The sequence below is a fragment of the Nomascus leucogenys genome, chromosome 8, assembly GCF_006542625.1.
Source record: "Nomascus leucogenys isolate Asia chromosome 8, Asia_NLE_v1, whole genome shotgun sequence".
Taxonomy (NCBI): Eukaryota; Metazoa; Chordata; class Mammalia; order Primates; family Hylobatidae; genus Nomascus; species Nomascus leucogenys.
In genome coordinates, this window is record NC_044388.1 from 51,508,520 (window position 1) to 51,522,390 (window position 13,871).

The following is a 13,871-nucleotide window of genomic DNA, read 5'->3' on the forward strand; positions in this document are numbered from 1 at the left end:
TACACAAGACAAAGAGATAAAAGAAAAGACGGCTGGGCCTGGGGGACCACCACCACCAATGTGTGGAGACCAGTAGTGGCCCCGAGTGTCAGGCTGCACTGTTATGTATTGGATACAAAGCAAAAGGGGCAGGGTAAAGACTGTGAGTCATCTCCAATGATAGGTAAGGTCATGTGGGTCACGTTTCCACTGGACAGGGGGCCCTTCCCTGCCTGGCAGCCGAGGCAGAGAGAGAGAGAGAGAAGACAAAGAGAAAAACAGCTTACGCCATTATTTCTGCATATCAGAGACTATTACTACTTTCACTAATTTACTACTGCTATCTAGAAGGCAGAGCCAGGTGTACAGGATGGAACATGAAGGTGGACTAGGAGCGTGACCACTGAAGCACAGCATCACAGGGAGACGGTTAGGCCTCCGGATAACTGCGGGCAAGCCTGACTGATGTCAGGCCCTCCACAAGAGGTGGAGAAGCAGAGTCTTCTCTAAACTCCCCCGGGGAAAAGGAGACTCCCTTTCCCGGTCTACTAAGTAGCGGGTGTTGTTCCTTGACACTTTTCACTACTGCTAGACCACGAGTCTGCCTGGCAACGGGCGTCTTCCCAGACGCTGGTGTCACCGCTAGACCAAGGAGCCCTTCTGGTGGCCCTGTCTGGGCATAACAGAAGGCTCACACTCTTGTCTTCTGGTCACTCCTCACTGTGTCCCCTCAGCTCCTATCTCTGTATGGCCTGGTTTTTCCTAGGTTATGATTATAGAGTGAGGATTATTATAATATTGGAATAAAGAGTAATTGCTGCCAACTAATGATTATTGATATTGATATATAATCATATCTAAGATCTATATCTGGTATAACTATTCTTGTTTTATATTTTATTATACTGGAACAGCTCGTGTCCTCGGTCTCTTGCTTCGGCGCCTGGGTAGCTTGCCGCCCACAGGTCTCAAACTCTTGACCTCAAACGATCCACCTGCCTCGGTCTCCCAAAGTGCTGGGATTACAGGCGTGAGCCACCGCTCTCAGCCTACCAATATAGTTCTGATAGGTTATTTAATGATTGAGGAAGGCCCCATCCACCTAGTTGCATTGCAGATCGTTCTTCCTAAAATATCTCTGAAAAAACAGGTTTCTCTGGATTTTCTACTGCCATTTTATAAATGCAGCTGCAAGTTGATATGACATATAATCTGGAAAAACAAGCAGTGGTATTAGTTAATCTTGAAACGCGGCTGTAGCTCAGTGTCAGTAGGTAAAAGGATTGATGTAAAAACTTTGCTTCAGAATAGCCAGTGCCCAACCTACAATTGACTTATGTTCCAAAAACTTGTTTGTAAGTCTGCTGTTTGGAACTTTGACCCTTATTTCAAAGTCTGTAAGGTGATTTATTCCTGGGTCAGGTCAAAAAAAGCCTTTTCTACCAAATTGTATATTATGTGCTATAAATATTAATAATTCACATAACCTAACAATCTTCCTAAAAAATATTTTCCAAGTTCAACCTTGGGATGCCCTGCCAGAGAATCAGGGACTGTCCTTCTGCCGATGTTTGCCACCACGCTGTATCTGGCAGTCAGAGTGCGGCTCCAGTGCCTGAGCCCTCTTAGGACTCTGTTCAGCCATGAGGTTAGAGAGGAATCATGGCCTCTGGAGTTCTCGTGGCCTCATGGCCCCTTCCTAGCTATGTGAATGTGGGCAGATTGTTCAACCTCTCTGAGCCTCTTGCCTTGCAGCGTTTTTGTGAGGATTTGAAACAATGAATGTAAAAGCCTGGGGATATAATAAACATGAAGTAATTAGTAGGCACAATGGGAATATTTATATAATATATAAGAGATGTAAAAATAAGTCATGAAGATTCATGTAAATTTCAAGCCCTGAAGGTAGCAAATACTTAATGACTACTTTGCAAAACATACACAAAAGAAATAGCTGAATATACAATATTGTAATAGCAATTGTAATAGCAGTTTTTTTTGTTTTGAGACGGAGTCTTTCTCTGTCACCAGGCTGGAGTGTAATCTTCACCTCCCAGGTTCCAGCGATTCCCCTGCCTCAGCCTCCCGAGTTGCTGGGATTACAGGTGCACAGCATCACACCTGGCTAATTTTTTTTTTGTATTTTAGTAGAGACGGGGTTCCACCATGTTGGCCAGGATGGTCTCAATCTCCTGACCTCGTGATCCACCCGCCTGGGCCACCCAAAGTATTGGGATTACAGGTGTGAGCCACCACGCCTGGCCGATCCTAAGCTATCTTAACTGTAGAAATGAATTTCTCAGAGGAATAGGGCAGTAATCATAATAAGTAAATGGGAGGGTCAGTATTGCCATTGCTTGGTGACTTCATTGATGCCCCTCTAATAATATTTCTGTAGATAAGGAGCTTATAGTTTGGTCAGACCTTATTACTACCCAATTCTGTCTTTTATTTTTCCAGAAATTGTGTGTTAAGATTAGATGTACCCGTATTCAACACATCTGTTTCCACGTTTGTTTCTTTTTTACTTGAGATTGGCAAATAAGATTAAACCAAAAGAGAAAACAGGACCTCGTTTTTTCAAAAGGGCTGTATTTCAGTTATCATTTGACTAAGGGCAGAGGTAGGGGTAGGGAGTATGTAGAAGAAAAAGGAGATGGGCCGGGCACGCCTGTAATCCCAGCACTTTGGGAGGCTGAGGCAGGCAGATCATGAGGTCAGGAGATCGAGACCATTCTGGCTAACACGGTGAAACCCCGTCTCTACTAAAAATACAAAAAAATTAGCTGGGCGTGAAGGCGGGTGCCTGTAGTCTCAGCTACTCGGGAGGCTGAGGCAGGAGAATGGTGTGAACCCGGGAGGCAGAGCTGCCACTGCACTCCAGCCTGGGCGACAGAGCGAGACTCCATCTCAAAAAATAAATAAATAAATAAATAAAAATAAAAATAAAAGGAGATGGTGGTTGATTTCATTGTATTGGCACTCCAACGGGAGAAGAGAGTGCCTCCTTCTGGCATCTGTCCTGGCTTGCCGTCATGTCCCTCCTGTGCTACACTCAGTCATCTGTCTGATAACCTGCGGGAAGGCTGATGGAGCCTGGTCCTGGTGCAGGGGTCGTCTGTGTGCCCCACTGGTGTATATCCCAGGACAGTCTGGCACTCCTTGAAGAGCAGCTGAGGAGAGGTTAATCAGATCACCTGTACAGCACCCATAATTCAGGCAGGACAGACACTGGCATTATGCCTGCCCTGAGGCATTGTCCTGTGCTAAGCGTGGTCCAGTTAGATGCAGGATCCTAGGAGGTCTTAGGCCAAGGCGGGTGAGTGGCAGGAAGGAGGGCTTTTGAGATGGAGGCTTATGGACAGGGCTACTTAGCCGTTGACACAGACATATTTTACCATTTTAAAAAACAGTAGGATTTATCAGTGCAGATGGGCACTCTTGACTATGGCCCTCCTGCAGCAGGCCAGACAACACAGGATACCCTACAGCTAAAGACCAGCCTGGAGATCGAGACCTTGGGACCAGTCTCATCTTTGGGAATGTCACCAAGGCTGCTGAAGGTCTGGGTAGGTCCTCTGGGCCTGCTGAGGTGCAGACGAGTGACTCCAGGGTCTTTGCCCCTGATGTCCACCCTCATTTCACTGCACCCAGCCCCACGCCAGCCTGCACTTGAGTACCCTTGGCCTCCAGCTCACCGGTGTGTGCCATGAGCCTCTGTGGCCATTGATTGAGCAAGCCTCCTAGGGTTTTTGTAGGGTGAGCCCCAGGCTGGGCACGATAGTGTATTCAAGCCTGAGGGCACAGTTCAAATCGGCAGTCTAGTAAAGAAGATTCAAACTTATGTCACTGTTCAGAATTGGAAAAATCAAAATAACCCAAGGAGCCTGAGAAGTGTTCTGGAGGCGACTCGTTCATATACAAAGACAATTTTATCATATTAAATTTGTGCTGTTAAATGATTTTCCTTTGGGGGTGGATTTTTAAACATTTTTCAAATTTTATTTTTTAATTGACATAAGTGTACCTGTTTATGGAGTAGATGGTGATGTTTCGATAGGTACAAAGTGTAGTGATCAGATCAGTGTAATTAGCATATCCATCGTCTCAAACATTTATCATTTCTTTGTGTTGGGAACATTCAATATCTTCCTTCTAGCTATTTTAAACTATTGCTTATTGTTAGCCGTAGTCATACTACAGCGGTGTAGAACACTAACACTTATTCCTCCTGTCTAGCTGGAATTTTGAATCAACTAAGAAATCTTCCCATCTCCCCTTTCCCCCTGTGGGGATGGGTTTTTTCTCTTCTAGCACCTCGGTAACCTCTGCCAAAGTGGCTGTGAATGGCGTTCAGCTGCATTACCAGCAGACTGGAGAGGGAGATCACACAGTCCTGCTACTTCCTGGGATGTTGGGTCTGGACACTTTTTAATGGAATGTTTTTGCATGCTGTAAAATCTATGATGCATTCACAATACTAGATGCCAAATATTGATTATTAATTTTAGTGCTTTTCTGAAATGTTTTCATATTTGCTGCAATCAAACTTAAATGACTTAGAAAAGTAGGTAACTTTCTACTGCTGTTCAGAATTGGATTTTTTATTCCTTTAGTAAAGTACCCAGTTTTTCCTATGCAAGTACTCTATGAAATCACAGTTGCCCATAATTTGGGAGGGTGACAGGGGTCAAGGAAAGGGGTGTGGGAAGAAGGGGTAGATAAAGGAAGAAGGTGAGTGGGTAATCAGTCATCCTAGTTTGCTTGGCATTGGAGGATTTTCCAGGATGTGGGACTTCCAGTGCTAAAACTAGGGTGGATTGATCACTTGTCGTGGTTGATAATATATTCAGTTAAAACAAGAGGTAAGAAAAAAAAACTCAGTTTGAATCTTTTTAGAAATCAGAGTTAGCTTGGCATATTACCCTCTCTCAATGTATGGGCCATAATAAAGCCTACTGGATCTCAATCTCATTTTGCAGAACTGGAGTTCAGATGTAGAAAGTTCAAGGAAAAAATTTCCAGTGATTCCAGGACATCCGAAATCTGGTTTTAAGGGTGTTAGTGTTGTTGCTTTATTTTTGATTTAGTTAAATAATCCTAATATTTAATCTCAGTATTCATGGGGGATTGGTTCCAGGAAGCCCTCAGATCCCAAAATCTGAGGATCCTCAAGTCCCTGATATAAAATAGCTCAATATTTGCATGGAAGCTATGCATGTCCTCCTGTATACTTTAAGTCATCTCTAGATTACTTACCATATCTCATGCAATGTAAATGCTGTGCAAATAATTGTTATCTTGTATTGTTTAGGGAATAATGACAAGGAAAAAAGTCTGTACATGTTCAGTATAGACCCAACCATCCATTTTGTTCCCCAAATATTTTTGTTCTGAGGTTGATTGAATCCACAGATGCAGAACCCATGGATAGGAAGGCTGCCTGTACTTATTTCTTTGTGATTTGCTTCTTTCTAAAAGTGAAGAGCTAAAAAGGTTCCACTTGACTGAGCCTCAGCTGATCGTGGGACTGTTGCAGCTAGTGAGGCACGTGTGTCTAAATGGTGTTTGGTACCTTTGTTTTCCTTAACCTGATGAACGAGGACATTGACTCTCATGGCTGATGGGGAGCTAAAGTTATCTGTAAAAACATTTCCCATCTTAGCTTTCCATTATTTCAGTATTGCAGTCATTGTCCAGGTGCTAAAAACTTACCAATTTAATTTTTTTTCTTGAGAGGGAGTCTCACTCTATTGCCCAGGCTGCAGGCAGTGGCACGATCTTGGTTCACCACAACCTCTACCTCCCAGGTTCAAGTGATTCTCCTGCCTCAGCCTCCTGAGTAGCCACCATGCCTGGCTAATTTTGTATTTTTAGTAGAGACGAGGTTTCACCATGTTATCCAGGCTGGGCTCGAACTGCTGACCTAAGGTGATCCACTCGCCCTGGCCTCCCAAAATGCTGGGATTACGGGCGTGAGCCACTGCACCTGTCCCCAATTTACTTTTTGTTTATGTAAAGTATTAGCATGATTCCAACATAAAAAAAAATGGACCAGAGGAGATTCTTTCTTCTGTCATATCCTCAGCACCCAGTTCCCCTCCGCACAGGCCTCTCAGGTGTTACATGCTGATAACTATGTACATGTATTCCTTAAATGTTTTTTAAAGTCTTATATTCTTGGCACTGGTCTTCAAATGTGTACATGTGTACCAGGGAGCAAATGCCTTCTTGTTTCTGAAATTGGTCTTTTAGACTGTTCTTTTTTCCCATCTTCTCACCTCCTGCCCCTCCTTCAGGGTACTTCCCTCAACAGAACCCCTCCAGGTCAGAGGCAGAAGAGAAGCCTCATGGGTCACAGCAGCAGATGTGGGCTGGAGATCTATTCATTTGGTTTTGGCTTGAATTTTCTGAATGGTTTACTTGATCTTGAGAAAGATATATCCTGCCAGGAAAAATGATAGGCCTTGACAATGTTAAATGATACTGCACCACCTTGAAAGACATTTTCTAATATAGTTTATCAGGCAAAGTGGTTAGTAGTCATTTGTGGCCTGAGATAGAAGTCCTCAGAAATCAGCAGACTTCACTGATAAAATGCTGACTTGCCCCTGGACTGGGCTCTGAGAGTGGCCTTCTGCACTGTGCACAGTAGGTGTGAACACACCACACCTACAGTGACCACGTGGTGGGCTGTGGACTAGCGGCCAAGCTCCCTGCAGGCCCACTAATAGAATTCAGCTTTTAGCATCGGCTGTTTCATACTGTTCTGATGAAACTGATTTGGTTTCTTTCCTCCATACCCCTTCTGCATTTCAGTGTTTTCGTTTAGTTTTTCTGGTTTTTAATTATAACTACAAAATAAAATCTTTAGGCTATTCACCCTAGCTTAGTAAAAAAAAAAAAAATTAAAAATCTGGAATTTTAGAATTCTACTTTGAATAACTTGGACCAAATCTCATAAATTTCTTTGCAGATATTATAGAGATCCCTCTCATGTGTAAGTCATTGTTTTAAGAAGAAAAGATAACCCAGAAGCATATCTGTGAAATAATTTCTATACAGTTTCATTAATTCTTTTCTTTAGAAAAGGAAGATTAAGCCAAAGAGGTTTCGAAAGTGCTGAAATAATCCAGAACCAAAGGAAGACCCAGGGGCTCTGTCCTTCTCAAAATAGCCACCAGGGGGAGGTCGGAGGCAGGCCTGCCCTCCACCAGGAAAGGAAGCCTCCACCGGGAAAGGAAGCCCGCCTCCTTTTTTTTTTTTTTGGAGACTGTGTCTTGCCCTGTGCTCAGGCTGGAGTGCAGTGGCGCGATCTTGGCTCACTGCAACCTCCGCCTCCGGGGTTCAAGCAATTCTCCTGCCTCAGCCTCCTGAGTAGCTGGGACTACAGGCACACGCCGCCATGCCCGGCTAATTTTTTTTTTTTTTTTTTGTATTTTAGTAGAGATGGGGTTTCACCTTGTTGCCCAGGCCGGTCTCGAACTCCTGAGCTCAGGCAGTCCACCCGCCTCGGCCTCCCAAAGTGCTAGGATTACAGGCGCAACCGGCAAGCCTGCCTCCTTTCTTCGAGTAGATGGATTAAGTCATTGCAAGGCTGCTTTCCTGATTACATTCTGACCACTTTGAGTAGAAACTACTTTGCTTTAAGATTGTTATTGCTTCTGTTTTCACGGTAATGTGTTTGGTAGGTGAAAGCGATCACTTGAGGGTAACCAAGTGGCTGTTTTTAGGAAGTGGAGAGACTGATTTCGGACCTCAGCTCGAGAACCTCAATAAGAAGCTCTTCACGGTGGTCGCCTGGGATCCTCGAGGCTACGGACATTCCAGGCCCCCAGATCGTGATTTCCCAGCAGACTTTTTTGAAAGGGATGCGAAAGATGCTGTTGACTTGATGAAGGCAGGTCTCTGAGGGAAGGGCTAGGGGAGGAAAGGTGGCTGGGCCTGTCTTCATTTATTTTGTTTAAATTTTGTTGTTATATTTTTCTACAAAACAATACCATGTAATTGCTATAGAAAACTCCAAGCGTTCAAATAGGTATAAAGAAGAAAGTGGAAAGAGCCCACAGTGCAGCTCTCTGGAGACACTAGCAAGTCTTGGCGGCTCTGCTTTCTGGCCAGTCTTACTGCATCACAAACGCAGTTTCACATTGATGGCATCGTACTACACCTAACGTTTTTCTAACCTACTACTTTTATTGAACAATTTTTCAAGAAAACAACTTTCATGTCAAAAAATATGCATTTATACTAGTTGTATGATAGGCGCATATTATTCCATTATATGGATGTACTGTATCTTATTTCACCAATTTTCTTTCTTTTTTTCTTTTTTTTTTTGAGACAGTCTGGCTCTGTCACCCAGGCTGGAGTGCGGTGGCGCGATCTTGGCTCACTGCAACCTCTGCCTCCCGGGTTCAAGCGATTCTCCTGCCTCAGCCTCCTGAGTAGCTGGGATTACAGGCACACGCCACTACACCCAGCTAATTTTTGTATTTTTAGTAGAGACAGGGTTTCATCGCGTTAGCCGGGACGGTCTCAATCTCCTGACCTCCTGATCTACCCACCTTGGCCTCTCAAAGTGCTGGGATTACAGGCATGAGCCACCACACCTGGCCTATTTCACCGGTTTTCTAATAGTAGATAATTAACTTAATTTTTAAGTTGCCTTTTTCTGCTGTTATAAATAGCAGGCAGTAAACATGGTGTTGCCCGTGGCCATTTTCATTTTTTTGCCACTATAAACAGTATTGTTGTGGACACCCTGGACTGAGCTCCTGGCACACGTGGGAGAATTTCATACAAATTTAGGAGACAATTTGCTAGGTGATAGAAGTTCCAGATGTTCATTTTACAGGATAGTGCCACAATAGTTATACCATTTTATGGTCCAGGCAGCAATATTAATTCTTTACCTTTAATTTTCCAGTCATTCTGTTCTTTTTTCTTGGCAGCCTCTCTAAGATGTAATCTTTGTCCATTTTCCCTGCCAAACACATGTCCAGACCCTCTCTGATTCATCCGCGGACTCACATAACCTCCCCATGACGCTGTTCTCTGACAGCCTGGCTCTTGCCAGTTCTTCCCACAGTTGCTTTACCAGATACCCTGCTTCACTTCATCCAGCAGAGCTCAGAGTCCCCTCTCTGATCTACGGAACTGTTCTCAAGGTCCTTGCTCAGGCATGCATATGCACACGTGCGCACACGCACACTATATTTGTCATATTTAAGTAGTTGGTCTCCACTGACTCTAGTTCCTTGAGCTTTTTATCCAACCAGAAGATGTAGTTCCCTCCTAATTCAAACCCACACCGTATACTCAGATTTTTGTGACAATTTCCACTAAAAGTAATTAAGAGAAAACATGATGTCATCAAATGGTGGACTCTAGGATTTTTCTTTTCTGACTAATTGATACTCCAGCCCCACACCTGTATTGATTCTGATAATCAGTGACTCAGTTTCTTTTAACAGAGAGGAGCAATAACCTGTGCTGTGCATTTTGTCGTATGATCATAGGCGCTGAAGTTTAAGAAGGTTTCTCTGCTGGGGTGGAGTGATGGGGCCATAACCGCACTCGTTGCTGCTGCAAAATATCCGTCTTACATCCACAAGATGGTGATCTGGGGCGCCAACACCTACGTCACTGACGAAGACAGCATGATATACGAGGGTAGGTTCTGCGAAGGGGAGATGCCGGGGCAGCAGATCCTTCCCCTCTCCCCGCATCTCATCTCTTATTGTGAGATATGTTGACAAGTTATATCTCTTCTGCTTCTAGTTCTCAACTCTCAGGTAGGAAGAATAACGAGTTCTCAGAAAAGTAATGCAATTTCACCAGTCTGAGTTTGAAAGCTTTCTATTTCCAGGAGTGAAACTTCCATGGCTCAGGAAAAGGCCAAGTAAAATCACTGTTTCCATTTACTACTACTGATAATGAACTTCAAGGAAGGATGGGGTGGTATGAAGTGTTATTAATAATCTTATTAATAATGTGAGGCCAGGCACAGTGGCTTATGCCTGTAATCCCAGCACTTTGGGAGCCCAAGGCAGAAGGATCACTTGAGCCCAGGAGATCGAGGCTGCAGTGAGCCATGATTGTGCCACCGCACTTTTGCCTGGGTGACAGGAGTGAGAGAGAGAGAGATCGGGGAGGAAAGAAAGTAATGTTGACTGTGGAAAAGAATCACTGGATTCAAATATGAAACCTTTTATTTTGATTAAAAGAATTTCTCTGCTATTTGCATGCTTTAAGGTTGTCTGTCTTTGAGGTTTTTTTTTTTTTTTTTTTTTTTGAGATGGAGTTTCACTCTTGTTGCCCAGGCTGGAGTGCAGTGGCGTGATCTCAGCTCACTGCAACCTCTGCCTCCTGGGTTCAAGCGATTCTCCTGCCTCAGCCTCCCAAGTAGCTGGGATTATAGACATGTGCCACCACGCCTGGCTAATTTTGTATTTTTTAGTAGAGACAGGGTTTCTCCATGTTGGTCAGGCTGGTCTTGAACTCCCGACCTCAGGTGATCCACCCACCTTGGCCTCCCAAAGTGCTGGGATTACCAGCGTGAGCCACCGTGCCCAGCCTGAGGTTTTTACAGGCACTGGAATAGGGGCCAGCAAACTGCAGCCTGTGCATTAAACCTAGCCTGCCTCCCACTTTTGTGCAGCCCATGTACCAATCGAGGTGGCTAGTGCTATGAGTCACAGAGACCAAGCTGGGGTGTCCCTTTATCACCCAGCATTGCTGCCCCAGATCTGCACTGGTGGTCACTACACAGGGGTGACTGTTGGCAATGAGCAGGCACCTAGTCATGGAATTTCAGTCAGCAACTCAGGAGTTGCTTAGCCTTCAGCAATCTGCCCAAATGGAGATGACCAGGCTCTTGGGAGGAAAGAAGGGGGCACCAGGATCCAGGGGTTGCTGGGACAAGAAGTGAAACTGACCTGCGTTACCCTACTATACCCCCACCTGCCAGCCTGGCCCACCAGGACCCCCTTCCTTAGGCCACTAGCTTTTGTCCCAAGTGTGATTCTAGTGGATCCCAGATGGCCTTCACCAGACACTTAGCACTAGGCGGGTCAGGTGTTTTCTCTCCTCACGTGTATCTACATAATGTGTCTGATTTTGCTTCTTGGCCAGCAAAACCTGAGATGTTTATTGACTCTCTGGCCCTTTACATAAAAGGTGTACAGATCTCTTCGCTAGAATATCACAAGTCTAGTCTTTTTCAGCTATTCTGCAATTCACATGACTTTTAAGTAAGCTACTTAGTGGCAGTGTTCTGTTGTAGAATCATAATTCTTCACAGTCTTTCTGTTTTCTAAATGAATGTGAAGCTCCTACGGTGAGTCTGATATGGTTGCCAGTTCCTTATTTTGCGCCTGCCTGGAGCAGAGTAAGCCATTCCGCTCTGTTAAGGGTCTGTCCCCTCCCACGGCCTCTAGGACAGGCTGCCTTGAGTTCTTCCTCCCTCTCCTGTATCCCTGAATTCTCTTCACTGGGTCAGTCTTCTCAGCCTGCAAAAGTGGGCACAATTCTTCCTTCAGAAAGTGCCACTTGGCGGGCGCGGTGGCTCACGCTTGTATCCAGCACTTTGGAGGCCGAGGCGGCGGATCACGAGGTCAGGAGATCGAGACCACGGTGAACCCGTCTCTACTAAAAAATACAAAAATTAGCCGGGCGTGGTGGCGGGCGCCTGTAGTCCCAGCTACTCGGAGAGGCTGAGGCAGGAGAATGGCGTGAACCCGGGAGGCGGAGCTTGCAGTGAGCCGAGGTGGCGCCACTGCACTCCAGCCTGGGCGACAGCGAGACTCCGTCTCAAAAAAAAAAAAAAAAAAAAAAAAAAAAAAAAAAAAAAAAAAAAAAGAAAGTTGCCACTCTTACCTGTGGTTACGATCTTCCCATTCTTTATTCTTTCCCACAAACTTATGTAAAGAGCCACCTGCATCCCCTGCTTCTAGGGATCCTCCTCTCCTTCCTTCTTTAGTCCATTCTGCCCCATCTCCCTCTCTGGCCCATTCTAGCCCCCTCTCCTGAAACTCTTCTCACTCACCCCTGCCCACTTGTTCTTTCCCATAATCGCTATCTCAGTTCATGGCCTGCGGATGACCCGGCATCCAGGCAGAGCCCCAGATGCATCCCTCGACAGCCCAGTCCTCCTCTTCCCTCTTCATTTGCCCACCTTGCCCTGTTCATTGAACTGCGATGCTTTCTGTTGTTACCATGTGCATAATACCCCTCCAGTTATCCTCACCTCTCTTCCTTCCCCCCATTCTCCTGGTTTAGGCCGCCAGCTTCATATGGTAGTTTGTTCTCCATGGGAGAGCTTCCTTTGTAAGGCAAAAATCTAATCAATTCCACTAGAGGACTGAAAATCCTTCACTAACCAGCGAAGTCCGCGCAGTTGGCTGGCCCCTCCCGCCAGCCCCTCCCCGGGCATTCTCCCATCTCCCCTTTCTCCTCATCCTTCCGGTGCCTCTCCCACATGGAATAAACAGCCATTGCTGGAACAAGCTTCCCCCTCATGCCTCTTTGCCTTTGCAACTGCTGCTGTGCCAGCTTGCACCAGCCTTCCCCTCAGCCACATCCTCTGCCAGGGCGTATTTACCCCTGACACAGCTCCTTGGGGTTCAGCATCTGGGATGGCGTCCCAGAGCCCTGAGACCTGGCGGTGCTCTCCCTCCTGGACCCCGCCACACATTGCACGTGCCTGTGTCACGGCCCTTCATCCCGGGCACTGTCAGCACTTGCTCCCTTGCCTCGATCACTGCAGTGGGAACTCACTGTGTGCAGTTGCTCTGACTTTCCTTTATGAAAGCAAGAGTCTCTCAGTAGGACAGCGCTCTTTACTCTCTGACATCTCACTGCTTCCCCTCCTGGCCATCCTTTCTTTCTCATCCCCCATTCTCTCCTAACTTGTGTCAAGATGGCTGTGGCCCGCCAGTGTGCTGGAGACCAAGCCCCCACCATGCACCTCCTCTTGGCTCCTTGGTCATTCTGCAGCGTTTGAGAACATGCTCATGATGTGTGCGCCATTGGTCACACCCCTCTTGTTGAAGCTTTCTGTGTCTGGAAGTTGCGCCATTGGTCACACCCCTCTTCTTGAAGCTTTCTGTGTCTGGAAGTTCTTGCCACTGTGTTCTCCCAACTTCCCCTCCTCTCTCAGGCTGTTCCCTGGCTGACACGTGCCTGCTCCCCCATGTGGGCCACAGTGTTGGGGTCCTCCAGGCGTCACCCTCAGTGCTCTGCTCCCCTCTCACCCTCACACCTGAGTAGCTTCACACAGCTCCTTGCTCCACCTAACTCTCAAACCCCACATATTTGACTGTTGCTTTTTTTTTTTTTTAAGAGACAAGTTCTCACTGGGCATGGTAGCTCACACCTGTAATCCCAGCACTTTGGGAGGCTAAGGCAGGAGGATCACTTGAGCCCAGGAGTTCAAGACCAGCCTGAGCAACATAGCAAGACCCCATGTCTACAAAAAATACGAAACTTAGCCAGGCGTGGTGGCATGTGCCTGTAGTCCCAGCCATTGGGGAGGCTGAGGTGGAGGATCACCTGAGCCGGGGAGGTTGAGGCTGCAGCGATCTGTGATGACACCACTGCACTGTAGCTTGGGTGACAGGGGCAAGACCCTGTCCCAACAACAGCAACAACAAAAAAAAAAAAAAAGAAAGAAAAAAGAGAGACGAGTTCTTACTATGTTGCCTTATTCAACTTTTTATTCAATTTTCTTATCTGGTTGTCTCACACATACTTTAAATTCAGTCTGTCTAATACTGAATTCATGATCTTCTCTCTAGGCCTGTCCCTTCTGCTGAATTTCTTGTGTTTATAAATAATACTCTTTCTCCCTGAAAATAATATTTAAATTACTATTTATTGAGTGCCTGCCA

At 45.8% G+C, this 13,871-nt stretch overlaps 1 protein-coding gene across 3 annotated transcripts in view; it reads left to right on the top strand.

Annotated features, from left to right (window-relative positions):
* BPHL (biphenyl hydrolase like) overlaps positions 1 to 13,871 on the top strand; it is a 36,939-nt gene that overhangs the window by 1,664 nt on the left and 21,404 nt on the right. For all 3 annotated transcript variants that reach the window (XM_004088721.3, XM_030817246.1, XM_030817247.1), the window contains exons 2-4: positions 4,294 to 4,397; positions 7,713 to 7,879; positions 9,501 to 9,654. In XM_004088721.3, the coding sequence (XP_004088769.2) occupies positions 4,294 to 4,397; positions 7,713 to 7,879; positions 9,501 to 9,654 (425 nt within the window). The remainder of the gene's footprint in view (positions 1 to 4,293; positions 4,398 to 7,712; positions 7,880 to 9,500; positions 9,655 to 13,871) is intronic.